Below are 23,810 nucleotides of genomic sequence, written 5' to 3' on the forward strand. Positions count from 1 at the left end.
AAAAGTAACAATAATACCTAATCTAATTTACTTATTTAATGCCATAACAAAAAAACAAACAGACCCTCCCCCCCCCCAAAAAAAATACTAAATGTCTTTTATGGGCTAAACTCCATAGACTTCTTGAGTTCTCTTTATCCCTATCTAGCCATTCCTGGACCTCCTCTGCTGAGGTATCATCCCTGTCCTGCCTCTGTCGTGGTGTATCTTCTATCTCTAGGTAAAATAGCACAGGACTTGGGGTAAGAGAGACCTGGGTTCAAATTATGTCTCAGACACTCCCTGGGAAAGGCACCTAGCCTCAATGACTCAATGGACAGCCTCCGGGAGGGTCCCAGTTCTAAATCTGTGACCTCATGAACTTCTTGATGTCACTGGCTGATGATCCATCACCTCTGCAAGTGACTCCCAGACCTGTACAGCTAGTCTCTGGAGAGCCACTCTGACCCTGCCATCTGCCCAACACATACCCCTATGGCAAACCCCAAATATCAAAAGTACAATTACAATTTTCTCTTCTTCCTGTTTGTGCGGAGGGAACCACCATCTGGCAGTCATCGCTTCCGTCCCACTCAATCCCTTCTCTTCCTTCAGTCCTTTCCCCCGATCCACCAGTTATTTAGTCTTGCTGATGTTCCCTCTCTTCCACCTACCTGACCTTCCCTGGTAGCCTATTAATAACAATCACCATAACAGCTAGCATTTCTATAGCCCATTCTGTGCTTTACAAATATGATCTCACTTGAGTCTTCTAATAGCCCTTTGGGGTAGATGCTGTTATTATCCTCACTTAACAGTTGAGGAAACTGAAGCAGAGAGATAAAGGCACTTGCTAGAAAGTGTCTGAGGCTGGTTTGGAACTGGGGTCTAACGGACTCCAGGCCCAGGGCGATGTCCTGGGGGTGCCATTCAAGCCCTCGTCACCTGTCTCCAGGGTTACTCCAACAGCCTGCTCCCCTGCAGCTTCCAAGGTGATATTCCCAAAGCCCAGGCGGGACCCCGAATCCTTTCCTGGTTCAGTTGCCCCCTTCCCCTGGGCGACACTTGGGGTTCTTTACCACGTGGCTTTAGCCAAGCTCCCCAGACTCGCTGGACATTTCTCTCCAGCTTGCGGGTGGCTTCCCAAATGAGGCACTCACCCAGTACTCTGTGTGGAAGACCCTTCAAGGGCCTCCCTCTTGGAGGTCACCTTTGTTGACCTCCCCATTGTCGGGTCTCCCGTTTTTCTCGATTCCCCCCATTAAAGCTGCGAGCAAGCGCCTGCCCAGCCGATTCACACCATGGAATGGAAGCTCCTCGAGGGCAGGGTCTACCGGCTTTTTGTCTTTGTAGTCTCCGCAAAAGCAGCAGAGCTGGGCATACAGTAAGCACTCACTCCGTGCTTATGCAATCTCCGAGACCCTCGCAGGCTCACTTTGGTGGGTTTGTGCTGGCTTGAGAAGACCCTGTGGGGGTCCTGCCTCTGGCACTCAATAGCTTGGGGAGGGGAGAGGAGGGCACGGGGCTGGAGTCAGCTTCGCTCAGAGGGAGGGCGCAGGTGCACTAGGACAGCGTGTGTGAAGCTCTTTGGGGGAGCTACAGATGCTAAGGTGGTCGGTCCAGCCAGGTCAGTCCTAGAGAGGAAGAGGGGCCGGTTGGGGAAGGTGAGGAGCGGTCTCCCCGGCAGAGGGAGGACCCGTCCCTCGGCCTCCAGACAGTGACTGGCCTCTCCCGCCTCCCGGGCTGATGCCCCGCAGAGACCCTACCAGCTCTCAGCAGGGGGAGGAGGGGAAGCGGGGCGGGGAGTGGGGGAGGAGCACACATCGGAGGTGGAGGAGTTGTCCTAAGGGGGCAGAGCTAGGACCTGGGGCTGGGGGGTCGGGGAACGAGGCCCATCGGAACCGCGCGCGGGATCGCACCTGCCTGGAGAGGCCTCAGTTTCCCTGCACCGCGGGGGGTGTCGGAAAAGGATCCGCACCTGCCCACCAGGCTTAGAAACTCACCCAGGCCCGAGAGCTGCTGGGCATGCGTAGTCGCTGGTCCGAGGGCCTCGGCACTACACTTCCTAGAAGGCAGCTCGCCTGCTTTCTTTTCCGATATCCGGGCGGTGGCCGGAACTTCGTCTTCACCGCCCACCTTGTCTCCCCCCTCCCCCCCCCCCACCGCCCCACTTCCTCTCAGCTACCGGAAAAGAAAGTGGGTTTCGCAGAGAGTTCTGGGAGAGGTAGTCTACAGACTTTCCCGGGGACCAGAGGCAGGCAGAGTGACTTGCCCATGGTTACGCAGCTGGTTAGCATCCGAGGCTAAGTCTGAAGTCGGGTCTTCCCGACTTCGGGCCAGCATTCGATCCATCTTCCAAAGGAGATTCCATTCAGATAGAGACCCGAAGCAGTGCGGGTAAAACCCCGGGACCTGCGTAAGTCCTAGCCCGCTGGGGGAGTTTCGTGTAGGTGGCGTGGGCGAAGGGCGGTGGCGTGGGCGAAGGGCGGGGGCCTGGGCAAAGGCGCAGAGGCGGGAGCTGATTCGGAGAGGTGAGCGCGGGCCGAACGCGAGGGCACAAACCGGGCGGCCGAGGCGGTCCCGCCCTCGGCAGATCCTGGGGTGGGGCACCCAGGCAGTGGCGGGTAACTGGGCCTTGGGAGAAGCTGGGGAAATAGGAGCCGAGATGGGGAGCCCCATGAGGGGCTGGTGGGCTCCGCCCTCGCTTACATTCCTCTATCTTAGCCTGGTTGGCTCGAGCCTCTCGGTTTACCTGTTTGCTCTATAGCTCGCGCATCTCGGTTTATCTGCTTGCGGGTCTCGGTTTACCTGTTTGCTCTATAGCTCGCGCAACTCGGTTTATCTGCTTGCGCATCTCGGTTTAACTGCTCGCTCTATAGCTCGCACGTTTCCGTTTACCTGCTCTCTCTAATAGCTCTCGCATCTCGATTTACCTGTTCTCTTTATAGCTCGCACGTTTCCGCTTACCCGCTGGCTTTATAGCTCGCCATCTACGTTTATCTGTTTTCTTTATATTTCTAGCTCGCTCATCTCCGTTTACCTGCTCACTTTATATTTCGCAGTCTACGTGTATCTGTTCCCTTTATAGCTCGCGCATCTCCGTTTACCTGTTTTTTCCCCCATTATCATGTTAGATTTACCGTTAAATGCGGAGAGCCTGCAATTTTCTACCCCCCTCCTCCATCTCCCCAGTGCCCCTGTATCGGAAGCTTCTTGATCGGCGATGTTGGTTCCCCCCCCCTCTTTTTTCCCCCCTCCTCCCCCCCTCCCCACTGTTTGCACAGTTCTTGGAAGGGAAGCGCTTAATAAATATGGCGGACGGACTGCGTGGAAGGCCTGGTGACTGAATCCTCCCGCTTCATCTGCCTCTTGATTCCTGAATCTTTGGCAAGGACAGCAAGGGGCCGATGAAACCTGATTCTTGGCCACGCCTCCGAGCCATGGTGGGCACCCTGCCCCCTCCCAGCCGGACCCCACGCTAGTCTAAATAGCCTGAGTCTAACATTATTGGCGTTATTAGTATTATTCTGGGCATGGTTGCCAAGCAACTGGGAAGGGAGGACCAGTTCAGTTCGCGGCAGTCCTTCGGGAAGCCTGTTGCTGGGGCCGGCTGGAAGGAGGCTCGTGGTGACGTAGTGGGATTGGAGGGCGGTGGAGAAGCCCCACGTCCGAGCCCGGGAAGCGCGGCCCTGCCTGTGGCCCCTGTGGCGGGCAGCCTGGGGAAGCCTGTGAACCTCACGGCTGGAAAAGCAGAAAAGAATTGCGAAAGAAGCCATTTTAATGAAATACAAGCACGGACATAGGAAAAACCGAGGTCAGGGGCTCCCGTTCTGAACCGAGGTCAGGGGCTCCCGTTCTGAACCGAGGTCAAGGGCTCCTGATTACAGCCCGAGGTCAGGGGTTCCTGGTTACAAACCGAGGTCAGGGGTTCCTGGTTACAAACCGAGGTCAGGGGTTCCTGATTACAGCCCGAAGTCAGGGGCTCCTGGTTACAAACCGAGGTCAGGGGTTCCTGGTTACAAACCGAGGTCAGGGGTTCCTGATTACAGCCCGAGGTCAGAGGCTCCTGGTTACAAACCGAGGTCAGGGGTTATTGGTTAATAAACCGAGGTCAGGGGCTCCTGGTTAATGAACCGAGGTCAGGGGTTCCTGGTTTAATGAACTGAGGTCAGGGGCTCCTGGTTAATGAACCGAGGTCAGGGGCTCCCAGTTATAAAACCAAGCCCACTTGGGATAGGTGGCTTTGAACCCCTTCCCACCTGCCCACAGTCAGGGAGAGGCCTGGGGTCCGAGGAGGTGGAACAGGTCCTTCCTCCCCCCTTCTGCGGGAACCCCTTCCCACTTTGCCCTCTGCTCGGGGAGGGTCCCCAGCTTCTCCCTCCCTGTTTCCCGTTAGTTTTTTGCCTGTGGGTCTCCCCCATGAGACTCCTTGAGAGCAGGGTCTGTTTTTAGTAGATGCTGTGGATTTGATTTGGGAAGAGACAGAAGAGGAGAGACAGAGATAGAGACACAGACCAGAGAGAGTGGGAGAGAGTGATGAAAACAGATCTTTTGGGGAAAATGTCACCTTTGGGAGTATCCGCCCCCCAGGGATACATCATTCCCCCAAAGGGTCTCAGTTTCCATCAGGAGGAAGGAAAAAGAAAGAGAAGGAGGAAAGAGGAAGGAGTCAGAAAGGGAAGGGGAGCTGGCAGAGACAGGCAGACAGAAACCGAACCTGAGGGTCTCAGGGGCTCCCAGACTGAAGAGAAGGAGTGCAGTTAAGGCTGACCCCAGCCTGGCCTTGTGCAGATCCCGAAGCCTCTATTTATTTAATGCCTCCTCTCCCCTCCCTCAGCTCTCTCTGCCCCACACTGGCATCTTCCACTTCCCTTCCCCTTCCCTTTACTCCTCCTCCCCTCCCCGCTTCTGTTCCTCCACAATTCCTATCTTCCCCTCCCCCCTCTTCCTCCTGACCTCCCCTCCCCCATAGCTCCTATCTGCCCCTCCTCCCACTGGCCTCCCCTCCCCCTCCCTCTGCATACCCTTCCCTTTCTGCTTGCACCCCCTCTTCTCCTCCTCCCTGCTCCCCTCTCTCAGGCGCCAGGGCCCCAGCCAGAATCCGCCTTCTCCCTTTCACACCCTCATCCCGCACTCCGGTCTTGCCCCTTTGTGCTGTCCCTCCACGTGCTCGGCCACCTCTTTGGGACCCTGGCGAACTGGACACAGCTGGAGAAAGATGGGGGAGTGGCGGACGTGGGGTGGTTTGTGCTTTCCTTCTCCAGCTCATCTCCCAGAGGGGGAAACTGAGGCAGGCAGGGTCTGAGGCCGGCAGGGGGACCGCGGGCAGCACGGTAACCACTGAGCCATCCGGCTGCCCCATTTATCCACCTGCTCACACGCGGTCTCCACCAACACATCTCATTCAGGTAATGGATACCCATTATTAAGCCCTGTACTGAGGACTGGGAAATACAAAAGGAGGCAGAGGAGAGCCCCTGTTCCCTCCCCCTCCCCCCTCCCAGCTTATAGTCTAACAGGGGAGGCCCCCAGCTAACAGGGGCTGGGAGGGGGATTTGGTGGAAGCCGGGAGAATTCCTGGGTAGCGAGAAGATGCTGAGGGGAGGGGCGGGGAATCTGCTCTGGGGGCGGGGCCTCTGCTTTGGGGAGAGCCAGGGATGGCGCCTCCAGAGAAATAGGGAAGGGAGGGCAAGCGGGAAGAGCTTTCTTTTGACTCCCTGGTGTGAAGGATGGGCCAGGGATGGGCAGCCGGGGATGTGGAGAGAGGCAGGATCAGGGAAGGAGAGCCCGGGGAGCTGCCAGAGCGGGGAGACCCGGCTCTGAGCCTGGGGGACGAGGACTCTGGCTTGGGAGAACCCGGGACTGTGATCTGGGGAAGCAGATTGGGAAAGCTAGGCTGGAGCTCGGGCCAGGAGTGCTGCCCGTGGGGGAGAGGCTGGGGGCCGGCTGGGGGAGCCGCCGCTGCAGCTGGCCCGGTGGAGGCTGGGAGACCTCCCGAGTGCGCACTGTCCCTCCGCTTTCCCATTGCCGCCCCTAGTCCTCTCCAGCCCATCTGGACTCCTACTTTTTAAAGAACTCCACGCCCATTTCCAGCCTCCATGCCTTGGCACATTCTGTGCCTGAAATACCTGCCCTCTCCCTGTCAGTCTTTCTGCATCCTTCCAGCCTTAGCCCAGGTGCTCCCTGGGCTCCTGCCCTGCCTCCCCTGTCCTGGGGACGCACTTCCTGGGCTTTCTAACCCCCGTGGCCCCACCGGGCCCTAAGTCTGCTGGGAGTTGGGTGGGGGGGTCGGTGGGAGGAGTTTCTCCAGCATCCAGCCCCTTCAGGGCTCCTTTTTTCTCCCTAGCTCTGCCTCCCCAGGCTGCCATCCTTCTCCAAAGGCTGCGCTGTGCCCAGGCAAGAATGGCCCCCGTGCCTCTGACCTTCGGGGCTCCCCAGGTGAGTAGGAACTTCACCTTTCTCTCGAATGGCCCCTGTGTCCTCAGAAGATGGAAGCCTTTCTGTCCTTTATTTTACAGTCTGAGAGATGGGCTCCCTCCCAGAATCCTGGGCTTGATCTGGGGGGAGCCACAGAAATCATCGGGCCCCCTTCCTCCACTTGCCAAAAAGGGAAACTGAGATCCCTTGCTGCAGGCTTCCAGCCCCCACCCAGCCAGAGAGCCTCCAGTCTGAGCCCCTAGTTTTTCAGAAGAAGAGGCTGGGCTGGATTAATGGGTTAAGGGAGTCTGGGAGAGTGCAGTCCTACAGAAGGGAAGGAGCCTGAGCAGCAACAATAGCAGGGGGTATGTGGACCCAGGTCCCCCCTCCACCACCCCACCAGCTCAGCCATTCCTTGGCTGCCCGGAGGCTGCCCAAACCCTTCTCCCCAGGGCTGCGCTTCTACAAGGGCTTTGGCTGGAGGTCCCACCTCCCCAGGCCTCAGAGCCTGTTCGGCCTCTGCTTCGGGGAACGCGTGCCAGTGTGGCTGACCCGGTCCTTTTCCCCGCTGGTTCCTCACTGTGATGGGCCCCCGGCTGCTCCTGAGCTCTGGGGCCGTGGTGCAGTAGAAAGTCAGCTTTGCTCCTGGGACTGGCTGTCGGGACAGAGGATGAACTGGGGACACAGGGTTTGTGGACTGACTGTGTGTGTCCAGGGTGACTTTGTGGACTGACTGTGTGTGTCCAGGGTGACTTGGCTCCCTTCAGTCTGCATGATTCTGCCGCTCTGGCCTGAGCACTTGGGAAGAAATGGTTTAGGACTCTGAGGGTGACCCAGCGGAAATCCCGGCCGGCTGATCACGGACAGAGGGATGACCCTTGTGCTTCTCGTGGGAAATTAGCCATTCGAACCCTCTGCCTGATGTTATGAGATATAACTAGGTGCCGTGTCCCATCGGGGGGATGAGCAATGAAGGGCAGGACGGGCCATTCTCCCTTGGGGGAAGGGCTTGGGAGAGTGCTCAGGAGCCCGAGCAAGGGGCAGTGTGGTGTGGTGGGAAAGGCTGGGGCTACAAGCGTGGAGCTGTGGGCCGGCTCTGAGCTCTGCTGCTTGCTGGTCCTGGGCCAGAGCCAGGCACTTCTTTCCTTGACTCAATTTCCTTATGTGCAAAATAGGAATGAAATCCTGACATTGCCACAAGGAAAGGGTTTTGTAAACTCGGGGGCCCAGTTTAACTCTGTAAGGACCACGTGATCTGAGCTTTAGACCGAGAAACTTCTTGAGGACTTTCCTGTTCCATGACTTCACTTTACTCTTGGGGAAACTGAGCTCCAGAGAGCTCAGGAAACACTCAGAGCCAGGAAGGGACCAGGGAAGCCCCAACTCCAAAGGCAGGTTCCCTTCAGTCATACCCGGAGGTCAGCGAGAATGACCAGGCTTTGACAAGAAGGAATGACTGGACTGTAATATGAATGAATGAATGACTGGCTTTGACATGAATGAATGAATGGGCTTTAAAATGAATGAATGAATGAATGAATGAGATTTAACATGGAATGAATGACTGGGCTTTGACATGAATGAATGACTGGTATTTGACGTGAATGAATGACAGGCTTTGCCGTATATGAATGATTAGGCTATAATATGAATGAATGACTGACTTTGCTGTGAATGAATAACTGGCTTTGATGTGAATGAATGACTTGGCTTTGACAAGAAGGAATGACTGGGCTATAACGTGAATGAATGACTAGCTTTGACATGAATGGATGACTGGGCTTTCACAAGAAGGAATGACTGGGCTATAATGTTCATGAATGACGAGCTTTGAGGTGAATGAATGACGGGCTTTGGCCAGGATTGCCCCATTCTGGGCACAGTTGGTCTCCAGCGCTCCTTTGGTGTTGTAGGAGTCAGTGACATTCAGGGATGTGGCCGTGGACTTCACCCAGGAGGAGTGGGGATGTCTGGACCCTTCTGAGAAGGAGCTGTACAGGGACGTGATGCTGGAGAACTATGGGCACCTGGTCCATCTGGGTAAGAACGGCTTTCCCGGGCGAGTCAGCACGTACCTGTCGTTGTCCCTCCTGGAGTGTCCCGAACGTGGAGCTGTTAGTGTTTGGAGAGCAGATAGACCTGAGAACGCCAGTCCTCCTGTGGGTAGGGGACAGGGTACTTTGGTTGCCCCTTCCTCTATGGAAGCCTTTTCAGGAATCCCCCAGCAGGTTCCGTGCCAGGGAGTGAATTCCCAAAGGTGTAACGACATTTCTCCCTTTTAAGAAGCTTACGTTTCATGGGAGAAGCTGAAAAGTGGCACCTGACTGAGTCCGCTCTGAGGTTGTCTCTCCCCCACTCTCTTGTCAGAGGTCTAAGGTCAGCCCCCACATTTCAGGTGCTGGTACCCAAAGATCTGAAAGATGCCCACCCTCTCTCACTGCAACGAGCCCCCTCTGGCTAATGGATTTTTGGGTCAAGGACACGCTGTCCCATGATTGCTAAGCACAGAACACAGCTTTGAGAAGTCCTTTGCCCGCTGGTCCGAGGACGTGCCCGGCTCCCATTCTCCCCCCAAAAAGCTGAGATTGAGAGCCGAACGCACTCGGTCCCCGCCTCATTGATCTTTCTTGTGAGCAGGGCTCGCCGTTTCCAAGCCAGATGTCATCTGTCATTTGGAGAGAGGGGACCCTCCTTGGAAACCAGTGACTAAAGTGCCAAAGTCCAGCTCTTCAGGTGAGTGAGCGGCCGTCCAGCTGCAGCCTTTTGGGCCGATCTTTACCGTCAGGATGACTAGAGTTTGGATTCTGGCCCTTAATGGCTGTGATCCTGGCCAGGTCACTGACTCTGTTTCCTCATCTGTCAGATGGTGGATAGTGACGTAATTGTAGGAGGACCATAAGGATCTGAGGAGATCATATTTTAAAAGAGCTTCACAAGTGCTAAAGCACTTTCTAAAAGGAGTTATCATTATTATTATCCTCAGGTAGAGGAGACATTGCAAACCGTAGTCAGCCTTTCATCCTGGGGTTACTCTTTTAAACGGTGGTACGTGAGGCTGTCCTCGAGGCTTCCTAAGTCTGAGGAGGAGACCTAAACACCCCATTTTTCTGACCTGTCAGCCTTCAATATGGACCCATTTGTCATAACATCACTGTCGTAATAATACATAAGATGAAAGGCTGGATCTCATCTAAGGCTTCTTGACCTGATTTTAGATGTCCCTCTGGGGTTTGTGGGTAGGAATCAGAGGGACTGTGATCTTGGGAAAAGAACCAGAAAACTACCTAGATAGTCACTGAACCTAACTGAAATTGAGCATTTCCTTCATCTATAGATAATGACTGTAATAATAATTTGTAAAAAAATACACTCTGCACTTCCTGATACCATTAGAGGTGTCCAGTCATACAAAAAAGTGGAAACCCCAAGTTTAAGTGTTTCTTTCTGAGTAGGTTTTTCCAGTAACTGAGTCCCAATTTATTCCATTCTTTTCTCTCTGTTTAAGTCTGTCATCACTACTGTTTTCTGATATACTGTATGGCATAATCACTTTACCCTCTATCCCTACTTATTTGCATTCCCTCCCTTCAAATCATTGCCCTGTTCATTTATGTTAAAGGTCTTTTGTTTTGTTTCATGTCCCCCAACGGTTGGCTAGACCCTGAGGAGCTTTCCTTGCCCATCTCTCTCAGATTCTCATGATTAGTGACCTCATTGCAAGCTGTGGACACTCAATGCCCACATCAGCAACTCCTGGGCCATTTTTCTGTCTGTCCATTGATTCATTTGTTATTTCTTTAAATTAATTTTTCAATGAAATGATCAATAATAATAATAAATGATAAATAAGTATAATTATAAAAATAGAAATAATAAATTATTTAAAAAATTTTTTCTCCTATTAACCTTCCATTAGGAGAAAAAAAGGAAAACATTTCTTTTTTTTTTTTTTAAAAGAAATATAGATAGTGGTACAATGGATAGAGCACTGGCCCTCGAGTCAAGAAGGACCTGAGTTAAAAACCTGGCCTCAGGTGCTTAGTACCTTGGTGACTCTAAGCAAGTCACTTAATCCCAGTCACTTCTGGGAAAAAAAAAAAGAAAAGAAAAAGAAATACGCAGAGTAAAGGAAACTATACTGTGTCCCCAAATCTGTACCTTCTATATGGTACCCCACATTCATCGCTTTTTGTCTGGAGGAAGGTGGCTAACTCCCACCAAGGGCCCTCTGGAAGTGTGGGATCGCCCGAGTTCCTGGACATTTACAGTGTTGTTGTCATATTGTGGTTCTTCTGGTTCTTCTCCCTTCCCTTTGCAGTGGGAAGCACACATTTTTCAGGATTCTCCAAAACGGTCCTCTTCATGTCTCCCATTGTAGCTGTTCTGTTCTATTCTCGGACTTGTTCAGTTTCCAGTTTTTTACTGCTACAAAATACCAGATATATTTTTGTCCATATGGGCCCCTTCCCATTTCTTTAATCTCGTGGTGATGCTGAATATCTACATATGTGTATTGTGTATATGCATGTATGTGTACATGTATATATGTGTATGTATATCTCTCTGTGTTGCCGTATGTAACATGTAGCATACACACATGTATATGATATATATCATTATAAAGGTGAGATACATAGGTAAATAGGTGGCTTAATGAGGAAGACCTAACATCAAATCCAACCTCAGATACTTCCTAGTTGTGTCTTCTGGGCCTCGGTTTCCACAACTGTCAAATGGTGATAAAAATAGCTCCCAGGGTTGTCAGGATCAAATGAGATACTGTACTAGTTAGTTTAGTCAGTGAATAAGCATTTATTAAGGACCTACAGTATACCAGGCACTATCCTGAGTGCTAGGGATACAGAATGAGGCAAAAAGTTATCCTCACAACCTAATGGGAGAGATAACAAGTAAATAAATATATCCAAAAAAGCCAAATTCAGGGAAAATGGCCAGAGCTGAGAGATGAAGAGTATCGCTGGGGCAAAAACTGTGCACGGTAATTTGGGCAAATTATTTCCAAATTGCTTTCCAGAAAAATGAACCAATTTATTTTTTTTTAATTTTTATTTAATAATTACTTTATATTGACAGAATCCATGCCAGGGTAATTTTTTTTTTTTACAACATTATCCTTTGCACTCGTTTCTGTTCCAATTTTTTTCCCCTCCCTGCCTCCACCCCCTCCCCTAGATGGCAAGCAGTCCTTTATATGTTGCAGTATATCCTAGATACAATATATGTTTGCAGAACTGAACAGTTCTCTTGTTGCATAGGGTGAATTGGATTCAGAAGGTATAAATAACCCGGGAAGAAAAACAAAAATGCAGATAGTTCACATTCGTTTCCCAGTGATCTTTCTTTGGGTGTAGCTGCTTTTGTCCGCCATTTATCAATTGAAACTCAGTTAGGTCTCTTTGTCAAAGAAATCCACTTCCATCAGAATACGTCCTCATACAATATCGTTGTCGAAGTGTATAATGATCTCCTGGTTCTGCTCATTTCACTTAGCATCAGTTCATGTAAGTCTCGCCAGTCCTTTCTGTATTCATCCTGCTGGTCATTTCTTACAGAACAATAATATTTCATAACATTCATATACCACAATTTACCCAGCCAAAATGAACCAATTTATAGATCTTCCAAGGCTTAATATGGCACTTTTTTTTTTTTCCATTTCCCTCTAGATTCTTCGTCCTTTGGCTTTTCAGATAAATTTCCTTATTATCCTTTCTAGGTCTGTAAAGGAATCCTTTGGTGTTTTTTTGGGAGCTGGTACTGAATATATAAATATAGCCAGCATTGTAACTTTTACAATACAGGCTCAAGCTATTTATGAGCAGCCAGAATTGTTCAGGGTGCGTTTGCTAAGGGCATATGTTGGACATTTCGAGCCGGCTTTCTCTCAAGAATCTCAATCTCAACGTGCCTCGAACAGAAATTATCCATCCCCCAAATGCGAGTTTTTCTCCGAATTCTCTTCCTGTTAATGGGACCACCACCCTTCTAGTTCCTTATATATCCCATCCTTCTTGCCATTGTGAGGATGAATGTGAAAGGGTTCTGAAAATAAGTGATTCTGATATTACTTGCATTTTGGTGATGATATTCATGGAGACACAAGTTAGGTATAAGTAAAAAGTAGATGGATATGAGGGGCATATCGGTTTGTCAGAATTATTTCCAGATAGGGAGATTGTCTGGGAAAAACAAAACCTAACAACACAAAACCAAGGCGTCATTTGAAAAAGAGATATTTTCTCTAGAGACATTTTCTTGAATCTTACAGGGAGTCATCTGCGGGTCTCCAGCTTGAGAGAAGCCCAGGAAGGTGACACCAGTTTGGGCAAACTCCAGAACAATGAGGGGGAACATTCTCGGTAAGAGCAATCTCACCCAAAGGAAAAGTTGCGCTATATTGAGAAACCATGAGTCTAGTAAATATGGAAAAAGCCCGAATCTTTTCTCTGTGTTGCAGGAAGAGTTTATAGGAAACTGTTTTCATAAAGGTGACACAGAGAAGCTCATTTTCAGACCAAAATAACTCTCATGGAAATCTACTCAAAGAAATTATTCTCTAATAATGCATGTGGAAAGTTCTTTGGTTCTGGATTTGACTTTATTAAATATCATGAAATGTATTTTGTAGAAAAATCAGAAGAATATCATGAATATAGGAAAGCCTTTAAGTGTAGCCCATCTGTGAATTCCTGTGGGATAACAGGTCCTGGAGAGAAATCCCATGAACACTGGAAGGTTATCCTTAGGCCTATATAACTTATCAGGAACTTATCAACAGATTCTTACTAAAGAGAAAGTTGACAAACATAATAAATGTAGTGAGATTGACAATTTATTGCTATCCCCTTCTTCTCATGACAGGACTCATACTAAGAAGAAATCTAAATCTTCTAAATGTGGGAAGGGCTCTAAGAGAAGCACAGAAACTACAGAGAGTCAAAAAACTGATACTGGAGAGAAATCCCTTGCATGTGAGGCAGTTGGAAAAAACTCCTTGGAGGCAGCTCTTACTCCAAGTGAGAAAGTACCTTTGAAGGAGAAACCATCCGAAAGTGAGGAAGCCTCTGATGGGAAGACAACCCCTAAGCAATCTCAGACAACTGATACTGCAGAGAATGTTCATGAATGCACTGAATGTGGGAAGACTTTCCATAACAAAAAAGCCCTTACTCGACATGAGAAAATTCATCCTGCAAGCACCCCTTATGAATGTGGTGAATGTAGCAAGGTTTTCCATAAAGAGGCAGCCCTTAAACAACATCAGCTAAGTCATACTAAAGAGAAATCTTATGAATGTAATGAATGTGGGAAGATCTTCCGCAGGAGAGGAGTCTTTAATAGACATATGAAAATTCACACTGGGGAGAGACCTTTTGAATGCAATGAATGTAACAAGGCCTTCCACAGGAAGACGACTCTTATTCTCCATCAGAGAACTCATACTGGTGAGAAACCTTTTGAATGTAGCGAATGTAACAAGACCTTTAACTGCAAACCAGAGCTTACCCGACACCAGAGAATTCATACCGGAGAGAAACCATATGAGTGTCCTGAATGTGGAAAGAGCTTCGCCCGTAACTCATATCTTACTCAACATGCGAGAATTCATACCGGAAAGAAACCTTATAAGTGCAATGAATGTGAGAAGGCCTTCAGCAGGAGATCAGAGTTTATTCAACATCAGCGAATTCATACTGGAGAGAAGCCCCACGAATGCCACGAGTGTGGGAAGGCCTTCTATAGGAAGAGAGAACTTACTCAACATCAGAGGATTCATACTGGAGAAAAACCCTATGAATGTAGTGAATGTGGGAAGGCCTTTCACTGGAAAAGAGTCCTCACCCAGCATCAGAAAATTCATACTGGAGAGAAACCTTTTGAATGTAATAAATGTGGGAAGGCTTTCCCCTTTAATTCCTATCTCAATGAACATATGAGAATTCATACCGGCGAGAAACCTTATGAGTGTTATGAATGTGGGAAGTCCTTTTGCTGGAGACAAGTGCTTAATCAGCATGTCAGAATTCACTCTGGAAAAAGTTACAAATGCAATGATTGTGGGAAGGCTTTCCACAAGAACACAACCCTCATTAAGCACCAAAGAATGCACACCGAACAGAAACCTTGCAAATGTGATTAATGGATACGGGAAGGCCCTTTGCTCCAAATCGATATTTACTCAGCACCAAAGTTCACACTAAAGACAGATTTTGTGAGTGACGTGAATGTCAGAGACTTTTTTTTTTCAGGAATTGATCGACAGAGAATTCATACTGAAGAGAGATCTTAAGCGTGTCATGAATGTTGGGACTGTCTTTAGCCCGAGATGATCCTTGATTGAGCATCAGAGAATTCATCCCATCTAAGAAAACTTAGAGAGTATTTTCTGGATCATATGACTACAACTTTGGGCACTATGTGGTTTTTGTGTTCACGATCTCTCAAACCCCTCCAAAATAGCGATTTTAGGACAGAAATTTCCTCCATCTTCATGAACTTATTTTACCGGGAATTCTTTCGAAGTTTTATAAGTGTTTTGAGTTTAGGAAGACTTTCTGCCAGAATAAGGACTTCTATTGTAAATTAGGAAACTCATTCTGGAAAAATAGTTTTGAGTTGATTGTTAGTAGGTCTTTTGCTAAAGCATTTCAGTTGAACTCAACAAGTATTTTTTGACTGTCTATTGTGTGTCAGGTAAGTGGTGCGGTAAGAGAGCATTGGGCCTGAGATATTGTGTGACCCGGGCAAGTCACTGAACCCTGATTGCCTCAATTTCCTCATCTGTAAAATGAGCTGGAGAAGAAAATGGCAGACCACTCCAGTATCTTTGTCAAGAAAATCTCAAATTAAGTCACAAAGAGTTGGACACAATTGAAACAAGTAGCGTGTCCTTGTAATGGGGCATAAATTGCCCTGCCCTCAAGAATCTTAAATACTCCTGGGGAAAGTAACTTATTCTCTGCCAATTGAATTATGAATCTTGTCAACATATAACCCACGAAGACTGGCCTTCCATTGGGGAACACGGCATTTTAAACTCCAGAAAATCCATACTGGGCAGAAAACTTAGGATACAAGAAAAATTTCCTGTCCATTCACGGGATTTCATGAAAAATCAGAGTATTTCATGTTGTTTCCTGTATTGGGCCAGAGACCCCATTAATACAATGTATATGGAAGGACTGAGTTGGATCAGAAACCTTTACTATGAATTATAAAAACACTATAGAGAGATCTCTATGAATAGATATGCCAAAAGTAGGCAGCAGTCCTATTTTTCTGTTTTGTGTAATGTGGATTAAAGTTTTGGACACAAAAAGAATTGATCTAGTCATGTGGGAAGATTGTTTTCTGTCAGGAACTTTTGTAACATTACTAGCTTTGTGTATATATAATGAGAAATCTGGAGTTTCTGTCACTAAAACACTACTTTGTAAGTAGCATTTCCTTCTTTCCCTTCCCTTCCTTCCCTTCTTTCCTTCTTTATCTTCCCTCTCTCCCCCTTTCTTCCTTTTCTCCTTCCTTCTTTCACTTCCTTTCCTTCCTTCTCTTTCTTTTCTTCATTTCCTTATTTCCTTTCTTCTTTCTTCCCTTTCCTCCATTCCTTCCTTTCTTCCTTTCCCTTCCCTTCCCTTTCTTTCCTTCCTTCCTTCCCACTCTTCCTTTTTCTCCCTCCCTCCTTCCTTATTTCCTCCTTCCTTCCTCCTCCTTCCTGCCTTCCCTCTCCCTCTCTTCTCCTCCTCCATCCATATATTTAATTATCTCTAATATTCAGCGAACCAGTAATCTTTGGTAAACTTTGTTATATATTTCTTGTTTTTGAATCTGCAAAACTTTGTCTTTGTGGTCTGTTGGGCTTTTTGTCAATACATGTGAGATTGTATAAGAGCAAACAGTCCTGACTGTTGAGACAGCTACTTTTGAGGACAAGATTTGGCTCTGGGCTCTAATGTTTCTAACTCCTGGCCTTTATATTTGAATCCAAAATGAGGATACAGGAAATATGAATGTAAAAGAAGCAGGCAGGTCCTGTGACTAGACAAGTATGGAAAGAGTTGTTGGAGAAAGAGTAGTTTCTTAGTCCTAGGAACATGATTAAGCCTGAGCCTGAGCATTCTTCCCAGATCCCTGTAGGAAGCTGATAATCCTCCAAGATAATCTTTCCCTTGCCCTTCCATCAGTCTCTCCTACCTGTGAACCATGAGAAGGCATAGAGACGGGGCCAGTGTCTTCTCCAGCTTGAGGCAGAAATGGCAGCTAAAGCATGGCCATGGACTTAGTTGAGCCTGAGCTGGTGTCCTTGCCGCCAGTTTTTTTCTTTCTTTCCTGAGTACTGGTGACAGAGCAATCATTTGAAGGTGAAGGTGTCCGGGCTTGCCAGTTTGAGAGGCGAGGGGATCTTAGGTCCTTTATCTAGCTCAGAGGGGACTCAAAGCATGAAGGAGGAGGCAGGGATCAACAGCTGGTGGGCAAACCCAGGCCCTGCCCTGGATTGCCAAATGATATGAAATTAGCTTTGGGATTCTTAAACGATATTTTTAAAATGTCGTGGACTCCTTTAGCCATCTGATTCAGCCTGGGGACCTTTTCTCAAAAAATTTTAAAATTTACAAAGTGAAAGATAAAGGATCATTATAGGGAATATAGTAGTCTCCTGGGCATGGTAGTTAAATGTAAAGACTCAAAGCTCATTTGACTGTCAAGCCAGTTCTCCCTTCCCTCCTCACACTAGCATGAATCAGTACGGACCCATCCCAAGTGAATGCTTCTTGGTCCCTTCCCTCATTGCCTGGCCCTGCTAGCCTCCGGTGAGTTTTCTCAGAACCTCACCAGGCTTTACTGGTTGGGGAGCCCCAGCAAGGCGCCCCGTTTCTTCTGGGGTGGGACGATGGGCCCACTCCCATCTTAATCCCTGCATGCCTTTTATTTTCTGTCTCTAAATAGAGCCAGCTTGCTTTACTATCTTGTGAACTCCCATGTGGAGAGCAATCTGGAACTGCCCAGAGAGCTACAGAATTGTGCGAACCAGCAGTGCCATGACTGGGTCTGTATCCTGAGGAAATCATAAAGGAGGGAAAAGGACCCATATGTGCAAAAACGTTTGTAGAAGCTCTTTTTTGTGGTAGCAAAGAATTGGAAAAATGGGTAGATACCCATCAATTGGGGAATGGCTGAACAAGTTGTGGTATATGGAGGTAATGGAATATTATTATTCTGTAAGAAATGATGAACAAGCTGATTTTAGAAAGGCCTGGAAAGATTTACATGAACTGATGCTGATTGAAACAATCAAAACCAGAAATAAGTTGTATATTGTGCAATGTTCAACTATGAGAAACTGGGTTCTTAGTAATTCAGTGATCCAAGGCAATCCCGATAAACTTTGGACAGAAAATGCCATCTGTATCCAGAGAGAGAGAGCTATGGAGTAAATCAACCCATGTTATGTTCACTTCTTTTTTCTGTTTTTTTTTTTCCTCCTGATTTTTGTTCTGATTTTTCTCTCAACATGATTCATAAAGAAATGTGTATTTTAAAAGTTAATATACATGTACAACCAGAAAAAAATAAAAATAATTTAAAAAAGGAAATGAGGTTAGCAAAATAGTTTTTGAAACAAAACCTCTAGTTAACTCCTAGAGTGAATTGTTTGGACAATGCAGATTGAGGTGATTTCATTTCATAATACCCTTTTACTGGTTTTATAAACTGCTTCAATTGTCTTATGTTTAGAACTCGACCTTTTGGGAGAGTGTGTATATAGCACAGGCTTTGGAGTTCCTCACATGAAGTTGCCCTACTTCTGGGAAAAAGACATCTTGAGTTCCCTCAACAAGAAGTAGAAACAGAAGCAGAAGAGTAGCCTCCTTTTATTATTAGATTGTATTAGCTAGAACAGATTGAGAATGTAAAACTAGCAGAAAGGCACTATCTTGTTCTTTTTCCTCAGATGCAGAAAGTAGGAATGGTGAACTGAATGTGATAGGGAAGGTCTTCCTTGGAGTCTTGACTAATGGCTGAATTTGTTTGTTTTGCTCATATTTTATCCCTGGACGGTTTTTCGAATATTGCAAAAGTGATGTTCTAAATGCTGCTCACATCTAGTGATTGGACTAAAGCTTTAATGGACCTGAGCTGCTTTCAGAGAATTCCCTCTTCACGTGGATAGGTCTATTTTCAGATGCTTCTGCATTTCTTTGTCTCCAATTTTTTTTTTTATAATGGCCTGTTTATTATAATTTATAATGGGAGTTGCTGGTTTAACAAGGCTTCTTAATCTGAATTTTACAGACCCAATGGGATTCGTGGATAGAATTCAGTCATGGATAGAATTTCAGATGGAAAAAAAAATCTTGTTATTCAATTAATCTCTATGAAAAATTCAGTGTTTCCTTAAAAAAAATTAAAACAATGCTTTTGTCTGTATGACTCTGCCAAAGATTGTTTAGAACACAAAAAAGAGCTAAATGGTTATTTCAGACTAAGAATGCCATTTTCCCCAGCAATTAAGCTCTAAGCTATTCCACTGTTTTCCTTTTGTTTTTATTATTTAAAGTACAGACAAATTTGTCTTTTTTCCTTCTTCCTCTGCATGCCCCCTCCTCCATCCATAGTGGTCTTTCTGAAATCATTCCCTTCATCATTTCTCATAGCACAATAACCCTCTACCACTGTCATTTACTGTAACTTGTTCAGTCATTCTACAATTGATAGGTATCCCTACGGTTTTGTACATATGGGGTACATCCTTAGTGGAAGTATTGCTGAGTCAAAGGTTTGTAATATAGTTTGTACCATACAGCCTTGTAGTATAGTTTGAGATCTGATATTGTTAAACTTCTTTACTTTCCTTTTTTTTCCATTGGTTCTCTTCATATACTTCCTATTTTGTTCAAAATTTTTATCATTTATTCTAACTCTATAAAGTGATTTTTTGGTAGTTTGAATTAATTTCAGCAGTATTGTAACTTTTTTTAAATTAAAGCTTTTTTATTTTCAAAACATATGCATGGATAATTTTTCAACATTAACTCTTGCAAAATTTTGTCCTCCAATTCTTCCCTTCCTTCCCCCTATTCCCTTCCATATGTTAAACATGGTAATATATGTGTACATATTTATACAGTTATCTTGCTGCACAAGAAAAATCAAATCAAAAAGGTAAAAAAAAATGAGAAAAAATAAAATGCAAGCAAACAACAACAAAGAGCGAGAATGCTACTTTGTGGTCCACATTCATTTCCCATAGTTCTCTCTCTGGATGTAGATGGCTCTCTTCATTACTGAATAATTGGAACTGATTTGAATCATCTCATTGTTGAAGAGAATCACCTCCATCAGAATTGATCGTCATGTAGTCTTGTTGCTGTTCCAATGATCTCCTGGTTCTGCTCATTTCACTCAGAATTAGTTCCTGTAAGTTTCTCCAGGCCTCTCTGAAATCATCCTGCTGGTCATTTCTTACAGAACAATAATATTCCATAACGTTCATATATCATAATTTATTCAGCCATTCTCCAATTGATGGGTATCCACTCAGTTTCCAGTTTCTTGCCACAGATATTTTTGCACATGTGGGTCCTTTTAAGATCTCTCTGAGATATAATTCCAATTGAAACACTGCTAGGTCAAAAGGTTTGCAGTTTGATAGCTCTTTGAACATAGTTCCAGATTGCTTTCCAGAATAGTTGGATCAGTTCACAACTCCACCAACAATGCATCAGTGTCCCAGTTTTCCCACATCCCCTCCAACATTCATCATTAATGTTTCCTGTTATCTTAGCCAATCTGAGAAGTGTGTAGTGGTAACTTGGAGTTGTCTTAATTTGCATTTCTCTGGTCAATAGTGAGTATTGTGCCTTTTATTATATTGTCTCAGCCCACTCATGAGCAAATGATATTTCTATAATTATTTAGAATTCTATTTGTGTAAAAGAGTTTTGTAATTATGACCATATAATTCTTGTGTGTCAAGACTGGTAGACTACCAAGTATTATATACCTATAGCTATTTTAAATGGAATTTCTCTATCTCTCCCTGCTAGAAGTCTAGTGGTAAATGTGCAGAAATTATGATTTGTGTGGATTTACTTTATATCCTGTAACTTTGCTGAAGTTATAATTTTGATTAGATTTTTAGTTGACTAAGGTTCTTTCAGTGAACCATCATATATATTATCTAGAAAAACTGATGGTTTTATTTCACTTTTTTGCATATACTTATTTTTTTGTCTTATTGCTAACACTAGCATCTGTTAGATAATATTAAAGGAAATAGTTGGGATAATGGATATCGTTGGATATCTTACTATTAAGACTTTTGGCTTATTTTCTTTACAGATAATGCTTGCTTTGGGTTTTAGATAAGATATGATTTAATATTTTTTAAAGCTCTTTTTATTCTTATGATTTCATATGTTTTAAAATAAGAATGGGTGTTGCATTGTCAAAAACTTTTTCTCCAAATATTGAAACAATCATGATTTTTGTACTTTTTATTGTCAATATGGTCAGTTACACTTATTGATATTATTGAAACAGTTCTGTATTCCTGGTTCACAGTTTATGGTCTTTGTAATATGTGGTTGTAATTTTCTTCGAAGAATTTTATTAAATTCTTTTGAATGGATATTCATTAGGCAAATTTGTGGTTTTCTTTCTCTCTCTTTTTTTTATTTTAGTTCAGGTATCAACACTCACAGAAAGAATTCATTAGGACTCCTTTGCCTGTGTTTTTTTTCCCCAAAAAAGTTTTGTAGTATCAGAATGAATTATTCTTTAAATACTTGGTAGAATTTGCATGTAAATCCATTTAACCTTGTTTGTTTTTACAAAAATCATTTATAACTTTTTCAATTTTTTTCAGAGATGGGGTTATATAAGTATTCTGTTTTCTTTAGTTAATCTGGGAAATTTGTATTCTTACAAATATTAATTTCATTAAGAGTTCCAATTTTATTAGCATTCAGTTGGACAAAATGTATCTTACTTGAAGAGGGGACCCCAAAACTCTGAAAATCCTTAAAGGAGAAAATCTCCTTCAGCTCTGCCTCAGCCCGCTTCAAGGACAAACAGCTTCATCTTTGTTATCTGGATGGAGTTGGCTCAGTCCTGAAACCTATTCAATTCAAATTCTAGCTTGAAGCTGAAACCCAGCTAGTAGCCAACTTGGGACTCCACCCATGAGCCCCTTCAGCTTGTAGCCAAAGCCCCCTATTATAAAAAAGCCATACTAAAACCTTCTCTTTGCAGAGGTTCCAAACATGCCATGCTATGCTATGCTTGGCACGCCAAAGGCTTCTGTCCACTGGAATACTGTTTCCAGTGTCATCCTCTCTTTATCCTCAGTTATTTCCTTAACCAGACTTTAACTTTACTTCCAATCCCCATAATAAAGCTCTTTTATCAATCTAGGTTTTTGGGTCTATAAATTCCTTTACAGAGAACTGCGCCGCCAGAAGGGAGTTCCCCAAAACTTCCTACTCTTACACCAAATCCAAAGGGGTTGCAGGAGAGCTCCATTTGTCTCCGTGAACCCCAAATCTGCAACTGGACCTCATTTAACTCCCTGACCACCAGTAACCCTGATTTCATTTGGGTACCCCAAATCTAAAACTCATCATTAATTTCTTTTATTTCCTCCCTATTGGTTGTAAATTTACCTTTTTTTCATTTTTAATAATGGTAATTTGATTTCCTTTTTTGTTAAAAATTGAATTAGTCAGTGGTTAATGTTATTTTATTTTCTTTAGAAAACCTACTTCTGCACTTATTAGCCTTCAAATTTTTTTTTAAAACTTTTAATTTTGTTAATCTCTTCTTTAATTTTCAGAATTTCTGTTTTGGTGTTAAATTGAGAGACTTTGTTTTATAATGCAAATGTCTTTTTTTTTTTTTTTAAATTTACTCAATTCATTGATTTACTCTTTCTGTCTCTTATTAATGAAAACATTTAAATACTTTAATTTTCCCCAAAACACTACTCTGATTGCATCCCACAAATAGTGGCATGCTGTTTCATTGTCATTATTTTTAATGAAATTGTTGCTTATGTGAATTGGTATTTGACCCATTCCTTTTACAATTATTTACCAATTCATGTCAACGTTAACTTCAAAGGACACATATTGAATATAATTTTAATTGTATTAATATCAGAAAAAGATACATTTTGATAGATTTTTATGGCCTAAAACATGAACAGTTTTTGCAATTGTATCATGCCCAGTTGAAAGAAAATTATATTGAGATGTGTGTGTGTGTGTGTGTGTGTGTGTGTGTGTACATACATAGGTCTATTTCCATTCATTATACTCTAGAGGTCTATCATATCTAACTTTTCTAAAATTGTATTCATTTCCTTATTTTCTTATTTATATCATGGCTAGATTTATCTAGTCTAAGAGGAGTAACTTGAAATCTCCCTACTAAGATAGTTTTACTGTCTATTTTGTCCTGTAACTCATTTAATTTTCCCTTTAAGAATATGAATGCTCTGCCATTTTGTGCATATGTATATGTAATATTGATATTCATTGTCTGTAGTACCATTTAGCAAAATGTTGCTTTCCTGTTTATCTTTTTTAAAAATTTTTATTCATTTTGAATTTAAACATAAAAAGACTCCCCCTCCAACAAAATTGCCATGTACACAGCACAACACAAAGAGGAGATTCAATAAAAGAACCTTAAATTTTCATTTCACACTGCTTAATTTTTTTTGAAAAACTATGTTAATAAATACTACACATTCTTTCCAAAGGTACTCTGCTTTTCTGTGCTTCTGTTTTGTTTTTATTCTCTACTATGAACTTTTTATTTTTCTTTCTTCCTCTCTTCCTCCCCACCCCCAGAAGGCAATAATTAAACAGAAATATATACATATAGACACATATTCAAACACACACACATATAAGACCAAACTATACATAATTCTGTTTACCATTTGTCTGGAGGTGGACAGCATCTTCTTTCAGAAGTTCTTTGGAGTTGATTTGAGTATTTATGGTATTAAGATGAATTCATTATTCAAAGTTGTTCTTAGGACAATAGAGTAATAGAAATACTATTATTGTGTACCATGTTCTCTTTTTCATAATTCCATGCAAGTCTTTCCACATTTTTCCAAAATCACTGAGTTCATCATTTCTTATAGTACAGTAGTATTTCAGTACAATTGTATACCACAATTTCCCAAATGAAGGGTATCTCTCATTTTAGTCAATCTGATAGGTCTAAGATGATATCTCAAAATTGTTTTAATTTGCATTTTTCTGATCAATAATTATTTAGAACATTTTTCAAATGACTGGTTTATATTTTGATAAATTTCTTCATATATTTAAGAAATGAGACCTTTATCTGAGATTGTATAACACCCCCTCCCCAATTTT

General features: G+C 44.3%; 1 protein-coding gene across 1 annotated transcript; it reads left to right on the plus strand.

Annotated features, from left to right (window-relative positions):
• The first annotated feature begins 2,203 nt into the window (after positions 1-2,203).
• LOC127556611 (zinc finger protein OZF-like) lies at positions 2,204-21,046 on the plus strand. Its single transcript, XM_051989867.1, has 6 exons — positions 2,204-2,395; positions 6,326-6,417; positions 8,310-8,436; positions 9,034-9,129; positions 12,686-12,776; positions 13,279-21,046. Exons 2-6 carry the CDS (start codon positions 6,382-6,384, stop codon positions 14,555-14,557), a joined length of 1,629 nt encoding a protein of 542 aa, XP_051845827.1. The 5' UTR covers positions 2,204-2,395; positions 6,326-6,381; the 3' UTR covers positions 14,558-21,046.
• The last annotated feature ends 2,764 nt before the right edge of the window (positions 21,047-23,810 follow it).

This window comes from Antechinus flavipes, chromosome 3 (genome assembly GCF_016432865.1).
Source record: "Antechinus flavipes isolate AdamAnt ecotype Samford, QLD, Australia chromosome 3, AdamAnt_v2, whole genome shotgun sequence".
NCBI lineage: Eukaryota > Metazoa > Chordata > Mammalia > Dasyuromorphia > Dasyuridae > Antechinus > Antechinus flavipes.